Source organism: Triplophysa rosa, linkage group LG2 (genome assembly GCF_024868665.1).
Source record: "Triplophysa rosa linkage group LG2, Trosa_1v2, whole genome shotgun sequence".
NCBI classification, from domain to species: Eukaryota; Metazoa; Chordata; class Actinopteri; order Cypriniformes; family Nemacheilidae; genus Triplophysa; species Triplophysa rosa.
This window is the reverse complement of record NC_079891.1, coordinates 4,030,383-4,048,139: the sequence shown is the minus strand read 5'-3', so window position 1 is coordinate 4,048,139 and position 17,757 is coordinate 4,030,383. Positions and strand designations below refer to the sequence as shown.

Below are 17,757 nucleotides of genomic sequence, written 5' to 3'. Positions count from 1 at the left end.
AGACGAGGCCAGCTATGTGCATTGTTTGCATAAGAAAAAACGCAGAACCAGGAAGAAACAAACTGTAATGACAGGAAAGACGAGATGATGAAAATACAATATGGGAATGGTTCATTTGGAAGAAATGTTAAAAATGTGTGTAATGAGGTCACGAGGAAGCCCTCTCTTCATACGGAGACTCGTAGACGTCCATGGGTGGGCAGGTGCAGACGAGATGTTGGTCTCCGTATATGTCGTCGATCCGTGAAATTGTGGGCCAGAACTTGGTCTCGGGTCTCACGAAAGGCTAAAACAACAGATATATTTTACGGTTTAGAAAAGATTTGAGCTTAAATATTTAGAAATTTATTATTTAGGAAAAACGGGACACACCGTGGGAAATGCAGCATACTCTCTGGAGTAGGGCCGGTCCCATGTGTTGGAGGTTATACACGCCAGCGAGTGAGGAGCCATCTTGGATGATGGAGAGAAAGAAAACGGAAGGAAGAATCAGTTTAATTTCCCTTTTTGCTATGCTTCATGTTCATTCTATACAAAAACAGTGTGACGCTGTAACGATATTTACATTGTCCTAGACAGATCACGTGTTATAAATGATTAAGTTGTACATTTTAATTGCATAATACTTATGTACTTGCCAAACTGTTTTATCCAAAGCAATTAATAACTTTCTTCTGCAGAACACAAAAGAAGACCAAACAACATTGGACCCCATTGACTTCCATTGTATGAACACAAAACGACAGAGATATTTCTCAAAATATCTTCTTTTGTGTTCCACAGACAAAAATGAGTCACATACATGTTTAGTATTTATAAAAACATTAATAAACATAAATGTAACTTATTTTTGGGTGAACTGTCCCTTTAACAAACATTCTGGTACGCCTCATAGACTTTCAGTGTAAGTGTATTATTGTACAGTTGCCATCAAAAGCTTCATTTGTATTATGTAAAGCACACACCTTTAGAGGATTAACCCTCGAGTCCATTCTGCCCTCTTCAATGTCTGCTATTTCCTGTCGGATGGCCAACAGCGAATCACAGAACCGGTCCAGCTCGGCCTTGTCCTCGGACTCTGTGGGCTCGATCATCAAGGTTCCAGCCACGGGCCATGACATAGTAGGTGCATGAAAACCTGACAGAAAAGATTCTGGAACATCAGCACATTGTAATACTCGTGAAAAACAGATTCATTTACAGCTGTCTGTCACTTACCGTAATCTTGAAGCCTTTTTGCGACATCAACCGCCTCAATGTTTGCAGTCTTTTTAAAGGGCCGGACGTCCAAAATAAATTCATGAGCCACAAAGCCTACAAATATGATACAATATCAAATTCACCTTTAAGACAAGACAGACCATTCTTACTATTACAAAATATTACAGTGTTTATTAATATAATAAAAAAATTAACTATTAAATTGCATTAAATATAACAATTATTCAAATAATTTATCTGGTCATTTTTGATATTTCATTATCTTTAATTAAAACGTTAACCTTCCCTCCCCCTTGAAACCACATCTAACCAATTTTTTCTTCCGCTTCATGCCTTAAATAAATATACAATTTAAATAAATATACAAATGACCGGGTTTCCCCAAATACTCCCTTCAGTCTATTGGTCAAACTTTAAGCAAACGTTGCTATATCAGGCTGTGTATACAAAGCAGAAGAATCAATGGCTTACATAACCGAGACGAAGTATTATTGTGTATTAGAATGATTCAAAATTTAAAGGGATAATTCAACCAAAACCTGTATGACTTCGCCTTTTGCAGAAAACAGAATATATTTTGGTGAACGTTGGTAACCAAACAAACACTGACCCCCATTGACTTCCATTGTATGGACACAAAACCACTGAGCCAATTCTTAAAATATCTTCATTTGTGTTCCACAGAAGAAAGTGTCATAAACAACACTCAATTTTAAACAACATGACAGTGACATACAATTTTTGCATAAAAATTACCTTTATTGCCCCTGAAAAGAATTTTGTAGTGGTTTTCCAGTCTTTTAGCCATATAGTTGGCATTAAGGATGGCCACCTCTGTAGCATGCACGAGACCCTTTGAACCCATCATCTGTTAAATGCAAAAAACCCCTGACATAAATCCAGATACTGTATGTATTCAGATATACAATACGACGTACATGAAAGAAGCGCCGACCTTAATGTAAGCCCATGAGATGGGCAGGATGGCACTGGAGCCCCAGGGAGCGGCGCTAATCGTGCCCAGAGAGCTCACTGCATTACTAGACTGTATGTTCACCACTGGGTGGCTGGGCAGGAAGGGAGCAAGATGCTGTTTCCTGTTGAAAAACAAGTCATTTTGTTAACGAATCAAATATTCCCAATGATGATTAGATATCAGTCTCACTTTAATTTCTCAAATTAAATATACTTACACTCCTATCGGTCCCATCCCAGGGCCGCCTCCACCGTGAGGAATACAGAAGGTTTTGTGGAGATTCAAGTGAGAAACATCAGAGCCGTAGTCTCCCGGTCGGCATAAACCCACCTGTTTTAAACAAAGACACGTGACATGAACATTCAAGTACTCCGAATATAAATGCCAAAGCAGATGAATTTACTGCGCTCTACACGTATCTTACCTGTGCGTTCATGTTGGCACCGTCCAGGTACACCTGCCCCCCGTTCTGATGGATGAGCTCACAAACTTCACTGACGTTTTCCTCGAACACACCGTTTGTGGAGGGATATGTGATCATGATGGCAGCCAGATTTGCCTTATGTTTGTCCACCTATGACAACCGCAAGTCTCGTCAGAATCACGGCACTAGACGTGGGAATTATGGCACCAGACGTGGGAATTATGGCAGAGTTCAAACTCTTTTAAGGCCAATTTTATCCCATTGCACATTAATATGCAGATTTCCACAAACATCCCGCGTTAAAAGATTGGTTTGATAATACAGTAAAATGGGGCGGGGCTGTGTGATTGACAGACCAGTGAAAACTAGTGATACAGATCGTTCCAAAATGTACAGTTCGGCTTTAAATGTAACCATTAACAAGAAAACTGTTGACAGTTTAAGCTCAAAATATTCTGTTAACTATTGACTAAAGGTCAACCTGCGCATGACATCATCGTGTATGAGAGAACGGTACGTACCATGGCTTTCAGGTGAGCCACATCAATGCTGCCATCTTTATCCACTTCCACCACCTGAACCTTCATGCCAGCCATCTGAGCGCTGGCCGGGTTCGTCCCATGAGCGGACTTAGGAATCAGACACACCTGGACAGATTCGTACACATTCAAAAAGCTCGTAAATACTCCCGAAACCTTTGACTTTTTATCGTCTAGGTCAAATGAAACGAGACGAATGCATGCGGAACATTCTGACATGGAACACAGTGGCCTACACGCTTACAATTGTGTCATTTTTGGCGATCAAGGACGGCGTGTTTCTCAAAAATCCCAAATATGGTGTCTTCCACAGGATCTGAAGCCATCGTTTTCTGGGCTTATTTACTCAACCATGGCAGTTTGAACCTTGGCTGTGTTAAGAGTCGCATCTGCTATCTAAGATCTACTTATAAGGGAGTTGATAAAAACAAATGCCAGATTAGAAAACGCGGTCATGACTTGACTAAGCAGTCTTTAGTTTTATTGCTTTCTATCGCCTCACTTTGACCATTTTCCACTTTTCAAAGACGGTGAAAAATCTCGGAATTTTTACATATCGTGAACTTGCAGCCATGTATAGGTCATAAAATTGGAATGAATCCGAACGAAGATGATATCAGGATATTTTTTATTGAATCATCTGAGGGGTGACACTTTAGATCTTTTCATAGATTAGATGCTTCGGACCTTGAATTCTATATCAAGGGTTAGACTTTGTGAACAGAGCGTTTCGCTTTCTACTCACCGTTCTGTGCGATTCTCCTTTGGAATTCAGATAGGCTTTGATAGCAGCCAGGCCCGCATATTCCCCCTGCGCGCCACTGCGAGACGAAGAAATCAATATCGTCATGTACATGTAACAGTTCAACCTCGGTAAACCAGAGGTCAAAGATAAGCTTTGAGTACAGTATGCTAATATTCCTGTTAAAGTGTCGACCAAGCAGAATGCACTGATGCGAACACACCCCCAGACATATCACAACCTGAATGAAAATAAATGGTGTGGTTGGCTTTGCGTTGTGAACCATCTATCATGTTTAATATTTAGGACAAGTATGCAATTAAGACCGAGAAACTAAGTAAAACCTTCATGGCTATAATCAAATATGCACCACCGGTCACATGTTTTGAGTCACATGACTGAAATGTGTCTCATGATCTTAGACTTCATATGAAAGTCTACGTTTAAAAGCTCAGCTAACATGGAACCTTCTCGGAACTAATGCTAATGCTCTCAAACAGTTCTTAATAGTGATACAAAATATTCTTGCAGTAACATTAAGCAACAAACGTTTTGGATCAGCGTAAATTAGCCATAACAGAGCATTTTTTCAACATTACGTCATCGCTAAACGTTTTAAAAACGTTATTCTTACATTCCTACAACATTCAAAACCTTTTTGGTTTCAGTGTTTTTAAATGCCAACACCAACAAATGTTTGTTGCATCAGCGTAAATTAGCCATAACAGAGCATTCTTTTCAACATTGCGTCATCGCTAAACGTTTTAAAAACGTTATTCTTACATTCCTACAACATTCAAAACCTTTTTGGTTTCAGTGTTTTTAAATGCCAACACCAACAAATGTTTGTTGCATCAGCGTAAATTAGCCATAACAGAGCATTCTTTTCAACATTGCGTCATCGCTAAACGTTTTAAAAACGTTATTCTTACATTCCTACAACATTCAAAACCTTTTTGGTTTCAGTGTTTTTAAATGCCAACACCAACAAACGTTTGTTGCATCAGCGTAAATTAGCCATAACAGAGCATTTTTTCAACATTAACGTTTTTCGAATGTTAAGCGATGACGTATTCTTACATTCCTAAAACATTCAAAACCTTTTTGTTTTCAGTGTTTTCAAATGCCAACAAACTCCAATACCAACAACAAAAGTTTGTTGGATCATTGTGAACGGAGCATTTTATCAACATTTTATGTCATCGCAAAACATTGTTTAGGAAAACGTTATTCTTACATTCCTATAACATTCAGAACTTTTTCGGTTTCAGTGTTTTATGACTTAATGGGAATGTTATCAAAACGTATTTGGAACATATTTTTGTTAGCTAGGATAGTTTTTTTTCACTATAAAACAAAAATGACAGAAAAATAGAAGCAGCAAATAAGGGGCCAGAATAGTTGGGAAGTCCTTTGATACTTTTCACAAATTTTGTATTCCAAAATGTGGAAAAAGCAATCTTTTGACCGGTAGTATGTATATTATACAGCTTATGGATATGGTATTTCAGTAGAACTTGCCTATTTGGTTGAAATGAGATATTATCATATCCTGTGATCTCACAAAGGTCTCTCTCAAGCTGTCGGAAGAGCTGCTGATAACCTTCAGCCTGCTCCAGCGGGACGAACGGGTGGATGTTAGCAAACTCTCTCCAGGTTATTGGCTGTTGAAGAGGTCAAGAAAAAGTGAGAAGATCAGACCGGTTCATGGCAGAGTTGATATGATGACAAGTCGATCTAAAGACTCACCATGAGCTCGGATGAACTGTTCAGCTTCATCGTGCAGGAGCCCTAAATTCAACAGCGAAGATTTACTGCAACGTTTATCAATACCATTACAAAATACTGATGAAACGCTAACATTACTCACCAATGGAATCATACTGTGGACGAGGGAAATATCCTTGTTTTCCAGGCGCTTCATGTAGCGTACAATATTAGTCTCCGAGTGATAACTGAAAAGAATTCAAATAGTTCAGATTCAATATTCAACACGTCAATATGTGACAAATCTATCTATTGCTTTCTGATCACAGGAAGTTCAGGCAGTGTCAATATTTCCTCATCCACATTTCATTTAAACCCCTCATAGCTTCGTTTTTTTAAACCAAAACGCATAAAAAAAGGGTTGTTTTGTGTTTTGTTTATAATGGGAGTGGATTGTGATGGCCTTTAATCTTCAAAAGGACGCATAAGCGTCAGTAAACAACTCCACGTGACTTGTGGCATACAAAACCGGTTTGGTTTAAAATAGAATCCAACTGGTGAAAAGGTCTGGCCGTTTTTTACGAAACCCGTTCCTATGCCTTAGGACACATTTACGGCACGACTTGCATTGAACCATTTAATGACATGTTTTAAGGGGATAGCTTACCCAAAAATGAAAGTTCTTCATCATTTACTCATCATCACGTCATTTTATTTCTTCAGCAGAACACAAACGATGATATTTTGAAGAATGCTGGTAACCAAACAACATTGACCCCCATTGTATAGACACAAAACCATTGAGACATTTCTCAAAATATCTTCTTTTGTGTTCCACAGATGAAAGAGTCATATGCAAGTTTTAAATGAAATAAGGGTAAATAAATGACAGAAATTCTATTTGGGTAGTTGACAGACTAATATGCAAATTTGTCCTATGGTGTGACAGCAAACATTTTGAAAAAACTAACATGTTATTAACAAATGTTATTTTATATGATAAATATAAATAATAAAAAACAATGTAATATTAACAGTCTGTTTTCTAAATTTTGCCATCATTTTACCATAGGACACATGTATGATTTATTCGTCAACTACCCATCTTCTGGGTGTACCATCCCTTTAAAGTGATAGTTCACCCAAAAATAAAAAAATCTGTCATCATTTAATCACCCTCTTTTCATTTTAAACCTGTATGACTTTCTTTCTTCCACAGAACACAAAAGAAGATATTTTGAAGAATGTTCTTAACCGGCACCCATTCACTTGCATTGGTTTTGTGTCCATACAATAGAAGTTCTGTTCAGTTACCAACTTTCTTCAAAATATCTTCTTTTGTGTTCCGCGGAAGAAAAAGTCCTAAAGGTTTGAAATGACAAGAGAGTGAGTAAATGAAGACAGAATTTTCATTTTTGGGTCAACACAGAGTCAGCACAATCCACTCCCATTAAAAACAAAAACTCAAAACAACAACAACAAACAGCCGTCAGGAGTTTGAAGGACAAATCTTCGTTTTTGGATGAACGAAGTCTTTAAACACATCTGTTAAAACAGTTTCTAGAACTGACCAAACCAACCTGTTAAACACTGGATGGGTGAGAAACTTGCTGGTTCTCTTGAAAGGGCTTGCCAACAACCCCTTGTTTCTCTCACTCATTTTCTCAGCGATAAGCTCCTGAAAAATGACAAAGTTGAATCATAAGAAGGATGTTAATCATCGAAAACATTTGTCTGAATCAGTCTTGATTCGGTGTACAGAACTCACAGCTGAAGATTCACATCCAAAGATCCACAGCAGATCGTCCAAGTCTCTCTCTGTGACCGTTTCATCCAGAGACACTCCGAGCTAAAAATCACACAAACCATTAGCATCATTACCAAAACCTTATTTCGCAACCAATTGTTTTGCGTTCCGCAGAAGAAAGAGTCACATACAGGTGTTGAACCACATGAGGGTCGGTACTCACCACTCCATCACCATAGATGCGCAGGTTGACCTCTCTCTGCGTGGCTTTTTCTAAAATGTCCTTCCCAGCCACGCCACAGTTGATCTTAAGCGTGTCAAAGTAGTTCTCGTGCTGGAGTTTGTGTCCGGCTCTTTTCAAACCTATTTTTAACCAAAACAACACTTAAAACCTTTGAACAGTAATGTAAATCTTAAATATGAAGACTCGGGTGAGGTACTTGCCTTCGGCTAGAATCAAGGTTGCATTGTGGGTCCTCTCTGCGATGTGCTTTAAGCCTTGAGGGCCGTGATACAATGCATACATGGCTGCCATGTTCGCAAGAAGAGCCTTAAGTAAACAAAATTTTGAAACTGAGCACGCGTCACAACAGAATAGTTTGATAGAAATTGTTTCGCTCTACCTGAGCAGTGCAGATGTTGCTGGTGGCTTTGTCCCTACGGATGTGCTGCTCTCTGGTCTGGAGAGCCAGACGATAAACCTCTTTTCCAGCAGCATCTCTATAAAGCCGCAAGAAGGATCAGAGAGGCCATGTAACACCGGTGACAAAACGAGCGAGTTGTGTTATAATACAGTGTATAATACAAAATAAAACCCACCTGGTCACTCCAACCATCCTTCCTGGCATCATCCTGATGAGATTTTCTTTGACGCCAAAGAAGGCAGCGTGAGGTCCACCATAGCAGAGAGGAACGCCGAAACGCTGAGAGCTGCCCAGGGCGATGTCTACTCCAAACTCACTCGGAGGACGAAGCACACAAAGCGCCAGCAGGTCTGTGGCACAGCAGGCCAGGGCCTTAAAAACAAACAAGGAGTCTCAGTGTAGTTGTTGTTTGCATTCAATGGTATAATGAATTTTGGTGGAGGAATTCACACCCAAAAATTCTGTCATCACTTACATTGACTTTTTTCTTCAATGAAAAATATGTATGGATAGAGGTGTCACAATACACCGTTATTGACAATAATTGTGATTTAAAAAAACATGGCGTTAATTTTACACACATGATAATATCGTAATGAAGTTTGACTCGGATAAGTTCGAGTCACAATGGTTACAAACCTGTATTTTGAGAGCAATTCATTGGCCAAAAAAGAGAAAACAAAAAAAAATTCTAGATGAATTTGACTAATAGTATTTTTTATTTCTTTTCAAAACAAATTAAATATATATCACGGTAATATTGTTACTGTGAGTTACTTTACCGCGATAACCGCGTATTGAAACTCTTGCATTGCGAAAGCCCTAAATAAATAACATTTCAAATAAAATGAAAGATGAATTCGACCAATAGAATTGTTTATATCTTTTTAAAACGGATGTCGTGATAATATTGCTATTGCGAACGATTCTTGCCACGATAACCGCGTAGCGAAATCTGATATCGTGACTGTCCTATGTATGGAATAAATCATACATTTTGTCGCTTTGTTGTATTCTGGAAAACTGCATTATGAGAATTCTTTAAAGCGGTGCTGCAACGGTGTGTCATGCATTCTGATTTCTTTACACTGTTAAACGTGCTGTCTTCTCATGCTTAACATGGTCAACTTGTCAAAAAACGAGTTGGGCGTATTACGTAGTATTTCTGTGCTCGATACACTCCGCCAGCGATCGTACAGGTTTCGGAAAGTTTTTTTCGAACATATAAAACTGTTTCGTAACTATTTTTCTTAGTCCCTTATTGGACAATTCTCCCGGAAAAGCACGCCCACGCGGCAGCAAGGAGAGCGAGTTAATATGTTAATCTCCGTTTAATAGTAAGAAAGATAGCTGGGAGGTACATACACCGCCCTTGTGAGCCCGGTCAACCAGTGCGGTGAAATCTTCCACTCGGCCCTCAGTATCGGGATACTGGAAGAGCACACCGCTAACATCATTTCCACTGAAGTCCATCTCATGAGGAAGCTTGAGAACCGTCTTCACACCGATGTAACTAAACAACACAAATATTCATACTGTAACAAGCATATTAAAAAATATTTTTCCATATATTGGTGAACTGGGAAATAAAATCCTAATTTCCCTACTTGGCTCTGGTTTGCACAACTGCAATAGTCTGTGGATGACAGCGCGGGTCAATGTAGAACGTTCTTCTTTTGTTTTGCCTTTGAAAAGAAACAGATGAGTGTTAATTGTCACGTTAACTCAGAAGTGTTCAAACCCAGCCCCGGAGTGGCTCCCTGCACCCGGATGAGCTGGTCTAACTTGGATTAGAGCAGAAACAAAATTACGACGTTAAATTGCGCAACATCACTTCAGCTTTTGGTCAGCTAACCTGTTGCAGAGTTGCATGGCCTCTGCAGCTGCAGTTCCTTCATCCAGCAATGACGCATTAGCCACCGCCATTCCTGTGATGTCACAGACCATAGTCTGATAATTAAGCAAACTCTCGAGACGTCCTTGAGACACCTCAGGCTGGTAGGGCGTGTACTGCGTCACCCTATAAATGATACAAAAAATGTGCTTTGTACATTTTTGTTCTATAATGCGCCGATTCTTCTTAGGCTTGGGTATTGCTAAATAATCTCAAAATATTGAAGGCTTCCCACACACAGATATGGTTTTACTTTTGGTAACCGGCTGGAGTTTTGATGGATGCTTGCGATTTTTGGAGCTTCAACATGCTGGTACGTTTATAAACCAAGATGGCATGAGGGCGAGCACATTTTGGGTGGGAGAACTATTCCGTTACACTACAAGCTTATCTAATGCCGGGCGCATGCTACTCCCTTTAACAAAAACCATCTAACTTCTATTAGCGTGTGGATTGGGTATATACTGTCCATGCACAAACTAACTAAAAGGGTCGCGTCAGAAATACTTTTTTGGTCTAGGAAACACATACCACCCAGAATTCTCCAGTAGGTTTCTTTGTATGACCTGTGGAACGGAGCAGTTATAATAGCCCATTCCGATATAAGATCTCCACATCTTATTCCTGGAGGCAATCTTCTGCAGGGTCTCAAGAATCTCATTCTCACCTGCAGTGATGAAACACACAGATAACATTACATTTGCATCTCTGAGGTCACGGATTAAAACCTCTCAGCATGTCAAAACATCTCTTATCTGAGATTAGCGAAACAGTGCTCACACGTGACGAAAACCTTGCGTGAGGAGTTCTGAATACAGTTATAAAAAACTGATTCGAGAGTAAAACAGATCATTCAGATCTGACCTATTTTTGTTGTGCGGCGTTTCTTTCATTTTAACAAGCGACTGCCACTGTGACTTAGATTTGATAGGAAGGTTTCTCACAAGACTCAATGGTGGGCGATGGAAAACATAAAAACAATGTTATTTGCATTTCTAATTTGCATTTATTTTTCTATTATTATTATTATTTTTTTATTATATGTTTGTCTTTTACACTAACAGGCACTGCGCTCCTAATTTTGCGGTATGCAGTGCTATACAATGACAATACACGCGTTCATCAATTGATCAGTTACTTTTACAGAAATAATTCCAACAAATACCCCATTGAAACATCAAAAGGCAAACACACCATACACACGTTCTTACTGACGTGACCTACAAAACTACACCAAATAATTAAACCGTGCACTGGTTTCCCATTTAAGAGATACAGAGTGTGTTTGTAAATTAAATTGTAATAGAGAAAAGGTAAAACGCAGTAAATACAAGGCATTTACTGATGACTAGGTGATGAGTTTAAAGGCTGGCAGTTGCTTGAGAGCACAACATTCCCCAGGCATCGTCCTGCAGCTTAGCAACACAGCCAGCGAACAGGGCAGAGATAATGCTGTATTAAAAACTGTTACGGGGCCGGACCACCTCAGACTAACATGTCTATACAATCATTTCTTCAGGCTTACATTGCATTTTTGAGTAAAACACATAAGTATTCAGCCATATTTATTACATTTAGTTTGACGTTTTATTTATATTTGTTCTATATCTATCAATAACGGTTAGTATGATCAAATAAGAGAAAGTAGTGAAAGTTTGCACAGCGTTTTGTGTGGATGTGATTTTCTCAGACGATTTGCCGAGCAAAGAAGCTGTGTGCAGCTGAACCAGCAGAATCCAGTCCAGTCTGCTTCAGAACTCGCTTTATTCTACACACTCGTGCCATAAATCAGACCCGATGCTGTGTGCGTTTCAACACGACACTACAACCTCACACATCCGTTTGTGTCGTTCATGGCAACGGTTTGATGGTTAAAACTGAATAAGCTGAAAGCTGCGCAGCTCTCAACGCATTGAAATGTAAAGCACAGAATAATTATTCGGGCGTCGATTTTATTAGAAAAGATAATCAAGGTTAATTTAGTGTTTTAAGTTGGATCATCACTTCACAGACATCTGGTATGCACGGCTCAAACGCTACATTTTCCATTTGAGCAAATGCGCATCAAACAGTTATCAGGCGTTATAAAAGCAACGTGAACTCGAAGCGCTGTCCAATGTGAACGCAACGAAGCGTTAAGATATTACGCAAAGCCGTATGTGATTAGATGCTACCGCTAACCAGATCAAACTGGCCGTGTGACGCTGAACTTTACACTCGGATTGTCATCGGCTGTGGGCGTCAGGAGATCCGCAAAAACAACTCCTAATATGTTCAAAGGAAGACTTAACGCCACAAAACACTCCATTGGCACACAAAGAGCGTGTAACCTACATTCAGCCCTCCGATGCTCTCCTTTGTCGAGTCTGGTTTGTCGATCGGGAAAATTCCCGATTTCGTTTTTGAATAAAACGAAATATTTGATGGAAATGTGTTGAATTATGCATTACGGCGCGGTGCGAAAAGCCCGGTTTGGAAAGCGCCTCTAAACGGATGCTCGTTTTAAAACATTGTTGCAAGAAAATCTAAGCAAATGATACTGTTTATCTGTTGCCGATTTGCTTCGTAGACTGTGCGCAAATACACGATGAAATCACATCAACAAACGACACGTGTTTCCTCTCGGCCACTGAAGAGAGCGAGAGGCAAAACTTACACACGGGATCGTCCATTTTCAAACTTCTTCCCAGGCGGATGAATGCGGGAACCGTGTTTTCAATGAGATGAGAGATGGACTGCAATGAAGGGAACAACATCAAACATACATTTTTGATGTATATGCGAGTGAAAAGTGTGCGCTTGAAAGTCAAGATTTCTAATCGAAAAAACGCGTGCCATTCGGTATTTTATTTAAACACATGTAACGCACGAGTTCAAATTGGTCAAAACAGAGATGTTGCACACGAGTTCATCGTTTAATTCCGACAAATGCACTTTGTTACCTCAAGTCCAAGAGTATTGAGCATCTCTCTTTTCTCCTTGTCACCGGGTCCGATATGTCTCTCGGAGAAATCATCGTGTCTCGGCAGTATCCTCTCAATTTTCCTAGACGACAAAACTTGCGAGGTGCTCAGGGTGCGAACGTTTGGATTGAAAGCCCGAAGTTTCCTAAAACGATCACCTTTGCAGAGATTCCTATAAGGCACGCGGGCGCTCATCGACCTGCTGATGATAACGCCCCAGGATTTTGCGCAGCTCTGCATATTCTTCACTTTAGATTTGACAAAAATTGTATCGAAGAATCGTTCGAGCCAACCTCCACGCCGTGCGAGCCACTAAATGTCTGTGAAATTCCTTAAAAGTGACTATTTTATACGCCTCCTCGTTGCACAAGGAGCAGCCAATCGATAAGGGAAATCTCTCTGACGCAGGGACAAACCCCACTCTCGCACCCCTGTCACTTTCTCTCTCTTCATTACTCATTCGCTCGCTATCCGATCAGTATAAAACGCCTTTGCCTTTACACGTTTTATAGCTGAATGCCCATGGGAATAGAGAGACAAACGTGGAGCAACCACACAGTGAATGTGGAGTTAAGTGATGGCCCATGTTTCAGTCCGGGTCCATATTTATTCCAGTTCGACTTGAGTGTCACAATTGTTTGAACTTGATCCTGGCTTTTCTGGTCACCAGCAATTTAAACAACATGACAACAACCAATGGTTTGTGAGCGGCGCACAAGGTTACTGTAGCTCAATTGGTAGAGCATTGCTAGCAGCACGAAGATCAAGAGTTCAATCCCAGGAAACATCAAACGTGTACCTTGAATGCACTGTAAGTTGCTTTGGATATTAACATCTGCCAAATGCATCAATGTAAATACATTGCCATATTCCATATTACAAGTGCTTATTTTTTATTCAACATTTTTTAGTTACATAACTTAATAAATGTTTACCTTATTCATTTACAAGACGCTTTTAATCCCATCAGGGAATATTTAACGTGTTTTGAGTCAACAATAAACCCAAGTATACAACGCTATTTTTTCAAGTAATAAAGTTGAAGATGCACACTAAAAAAAAAAGCTGTATTTTTTCAACCCGTGGAGTGTGTAGAAAAAATAACATTTTTGCTCTATATTTGTTTAATTTAGAATGAACATAATATAAATACTTTTTTAGATGGACCACTGCTATTTCTAAAATGATCATGATCTCAGTTGCTCAGTTGTGTTCTTGCAAAATGTGGTTTTCAAAATTAAGTCTGGGGTCCCCAGAAGGTTAAAGGGGTCCCCAGAAAAAAAGACCAGGTAAAGATTTCAGAAGTCTATACTAAACATTACAGATTCTTCTCTAAGTTTACATATTTATTACTGCATTTCTTTTTTTCATGCTACTTTGCGGAATTTATATTTGTTTAGCATCTTCTTAGTGAGTTTTTCTCACCACAGTTTAAACCAGAGATGCAGAAAATCCCACTGTCTTTATGTATGCAGAACTTTATAGGCTATTACATGGATAAAAGATAGAGTCTCTACATTTGAAGTGGAACTCCATCCCCCCCCCATCCATCTGTAAACATGGAAATATAAAAATATATAGATGAATACGCATTGTAAGAAGGGGGTTCCGCAGAAAAGATGAATCGTGTTTGGGGGTCCTTGAGAACATCAAATTTGAAAACCCCTGATGTAGAAATATGTTTTGTGCAAAGTGCATGAAAATATAAAGCACATAATGATCATTTCAAGCCATTTTACAATTGAATCATAAACCACACAAGTGAATATGGTTTATTTATCCTTACTTCACCAAGAAGATAGTCGTGTTTACCCGTGATTTGGTTGCCACTGTCAGCTTCCATTTAGGAACGAAGTACACGACTTTGACTTCCCGAGTGTCTGTATCTCCATGCATGACTGGAACCAAAGGGATATTTTTGGCAAAGATCAAACAAATGGACCAGAGACCCCGCGCAGTCACAACATCAGCTGATAAGAGATGAAAATAATAGACCTCTGAATCCCTCTTTCACGCACAACAATCTCAGACAAATGACCATTGGTGTGATGATGGATCTCTTCTGGATACTTTTTAATGGAAACCCACAACTGTTTTACCAGTTCCTGAACATTCCTTTTGCTCTACTGTTGTATTATTTAGCTAGACAGGGATATCTCTCAATAGTCAGCAGGTACGGTATACCCAAAAAGTGTATCTATATCATTTTTTGGGGTCCTTTGTGAAATATAATTTTATAACATTCATCTTTTCCGAAAGGCACGCCTGTTTGACGCTGGGAGGCTTCGTCCTGGCTATCGCAACGATGGGTCCATACAGCGTTCTTCTGTTCTTCAGTGTTTGTCTTTCCCTTTCTCTCAGCCACTTTCTGGAGCCAGTGCACATCCATCGATGGACTTTCGGACTACAGATGTGCTGGCAAACGTTCTGGCATTGCTACATCCAGTTCCAACTATATTGGCTTCAGGAGACACCGGACTCGAGGTATCTTATGAAAATGATTTTTAAAAACTACATAAAAATATCACAGCGTAATATTCGTATGCTTTATCCTGCAGGCTTTTGCTGGCCACGTCAGCTCTGATGTTGATGACCCAACGTGTTTCTTCTCTGTCTCTGGATCTTCAGGAAAGAACAGTCTTGAGAGGATTTCAGAAAAACACCATTTCATTTCTGAGTTACTTGTTTTGTTTCCCGTCTCTCCTCGGAGGACCACTTTGCAGTTTCGACACGTTTGCGGGGTCTGTTAGACAAATGAGCCGGACTCCACCGTTGGCCACCTGTGTGGGTAATCTTGCATCAAAAACATTGCAAGTTTTACTTTTGCTTTTGATGAAATATTTTCTAAATTTGCTCATGAAGTCTCCTAATACTTTGAAAGTAAACCGCTGTGCTTTTCAAGACATATTAGGGATTTGGATCTTAGCCCTGCTACTAAAAATGAACTATTATGCACACTGGAAGGTAAGCGAGTGTGTTAACAACGCTGCCGGCATGGGTCTCCGTGGAAACAATCGGACTGGAAAAGCATCATGGGACGGGTTGTCTGATGGCAACCCATGGGTGACGGAAATGTCAAGCCGTCCTTCGGTGTTTGCTCGGGAGTGGAACAGAACCACAGCGGAGTGGCTTCGGAGGATGATCTTTCAAAGATTCGATAGATCTCCGTTGTTCATGACCTTCGGGTTCTCAGCTTGGTGGCACGGCCTTCATCCAGGACAGATTCTGGGCTTTCTCATGTGGGCCGCCACTGTGGAAGGAGACTACAAGTTACATCGCTTTCTAAAACCCAAGCTCACATCCCTGTGGAGGAAAAGGCTGTATGTGTGTCTAAACTGGACTTTTACTCAGCTGACCACTACATGTGTTGTTGTTTGTGTTGAGCTACAGAGTTTAGCGTCTGTCAGACTGCTTTGTTCTTCATATTTCGCCGTCTTTCCACTCCTGAGTGTTCTCTCCATTATAATCCTGTGAGAATGTATTTGGAATGTAATAACTAACCAACAAACAAATCCAACATCAATTTTGTTGTATCCGTGATTAATAAATCACAACATTTATATCCTTTAGTAAAAATAAATATACCTGAGAAAAAGTTCAAGAAAGCATTTTATGTAGTAAGTATTAGTACCCGCCTATACTTGAAGGGGAATATTTCAATAACTTTTTAGTTGATAAAAGTAGGCCTATACTTTTAGGGAAAATTCTGAGAACTACATCAAAATAGACGAAAGTATGCATTCTTGTCTTTTAGTTGAAAAGAAGTAATAGCACACTTGAATACACCACAAAACTCATTTTGAGGACGTGTTAATTTAGTAAATGCTTTAATTCTTACTTTGTAGAACATCACATGCAGTTTTCATAAAAAGCCAACAATATTCATATAGTGAAGATCATTTAGATTTTATTGACAAATGTCTAAATTAATCTAGAATTATGCAGTTCAAGTAGCTTATTGTCTGCATTGCTGATGTCAGATCATGACACCAATGATTTCCAATGACAGACAAATGACAAATAACACAGCAAACTATAGCTTATTTTTTCCACTTTAGTCAGACACAGACACATTTTCTTGTTAAATATGTTGAATGAAACACATATACGCTACCAATAAAAATGTTTGAACATGCTGACTGATTTTTTTTGCGTAAAAAACTAGAATTGAAGGCTAAAATATAAAACATTATAAAGCAAAAGACAGTGTGGTTTACAGTCAATTAACATCTGTTTTAAATGCACTGTGAGCAAGCTTCTCGTTTTTATAAAAATACGATATTCCATATATATGGCAATGTTTGAAAATGACCACACGAAATCAAATGTAATGATATTGATAAAAACATATTCCTCAACCAAAGTGGGGCAGTGATACTAATGTAATGCGGTCAAATTTGTTTGTTTCTGATGCTACCTTCAAGTGGCGTCTGAAATATCGTATTTACGAGTTCCATGCACGTAAACGCTCAAATGAAGTCGCGTTCACCACTCGGAATGGTGACGTTGCCGAAATGTGACGTTCTCGGGGGCGAGTAGAACAAAATGATGGAGTGATGGTAATGTGTGGTAATTTATGATTATTCAAATTCTGCATGCGATATTTTAATAATTAGGCCTATATGCGCGATGTATGCAAACATTTTTTCGTGTAGCCTACACGTGTTAGGAAAAAGTAAAGTGGGCTAATGAAAAAAATGGATGTCTTTTGTAAAGGGGGACCTGTCTGGACACTTATATAGGTGTATTATAAAATGAATGTAGCATAAGGTATTTATGTTACATTTTGTTAAGTTTACTTCACGACAACATAACGAACGCGCTGGATGGTGCGAGTTTTCCAGGTTCATATGACGGCAGCTTAACAGCTTCCAACGCGGCTCAGCCAATCATTATCAAG

At 39.4% G+C, this 17,757-nt stretch overlaps 2 protein-coding genes across 3 annotated transcripts; one reads left to right on the top strand and one right to left on the bottom strand.

Moving 5' to 3' along the window:
• Window positions 1-148: 148 nt before the first annotated feature.
• Window positions 149-13,207, bottom strand: gldc (glycine dehydrogenase (decarboxylating)). The gene is made up of 25 exons (XM_057351187.1): window positions 12,837-13,207; window positions 12,551-12,629; window positions 10,426-10,561; window positions 9,856-10,020; window positions 9,608-9,685; window positions 9,366-9,513; window positions 8,176-8,372; window positions 7,980-8,076; window positions 7,801-7,906; window positions 7,580-7,719; window positions 7,378-7,458; window positions 7,190-7,287; window positions 5,773-5,857; window positions 5,652-5,693; window positions 5,424-5,566; window positions 3,906-3,981; window positions 3,143-3,268; window positions 2,622-2,771; window positions 2,415-2,527; window positions 2,177-2,318; window positions 1,978-2,089; window positions 1,219-1,314; window positions 966-1,138; window positions 373-453; window positions 149-286 (listed from the first exon to the last, which is right to left on the bottom strand). The coding sequence occupies exons 1-25, from the start codon at window positions 13,095-13,097 to the stop codon at window positions 149-151; spliced, it is 3,063 nt and encodes a 1,020-aa protein (XP_057207170.1). The 5' UTR covers window positions 13,098-13,207.
• A 144-nt stretch (window positions 13,208-13,351) lies between these two features.
• Window positions 13,352-16,486, top strand: mboat4 (membrane bound O-acyltransferase domain containing 4). 2 transcript variants are annotated; one of them, XM_057351287.1, is made up of 3 exons: window positions 13,352-13,668; window positions 15,117-15,341; window positions 15,416-16,486. In XM_057351287.1, the coding sequence occupies exons 2-3, from the start codon at window positions 15,163-15,165 to the stop codon at window positions 16,329-16,331; spliced, it is 1,095 nt and encodes a 364-aa protein (XP_057207270.1). In that variant the 5' UTR covers window positions 13,352-13,668; window positions 15,117-15,162; the 3' UTR covers window positions 16,332-16,486. The 2 variants fall into 2 exon arrangements, with proteins under 2 accessions (XP_057207270.1, XP_057207277.1); XM_057351294.1 differs by lacking the exon at window positions 13,352-13,668 and adding an exon at window positions 14,575-15,030.
• Window positions 16,487-17,757: the final 1,271 nt, after the last annotated feature.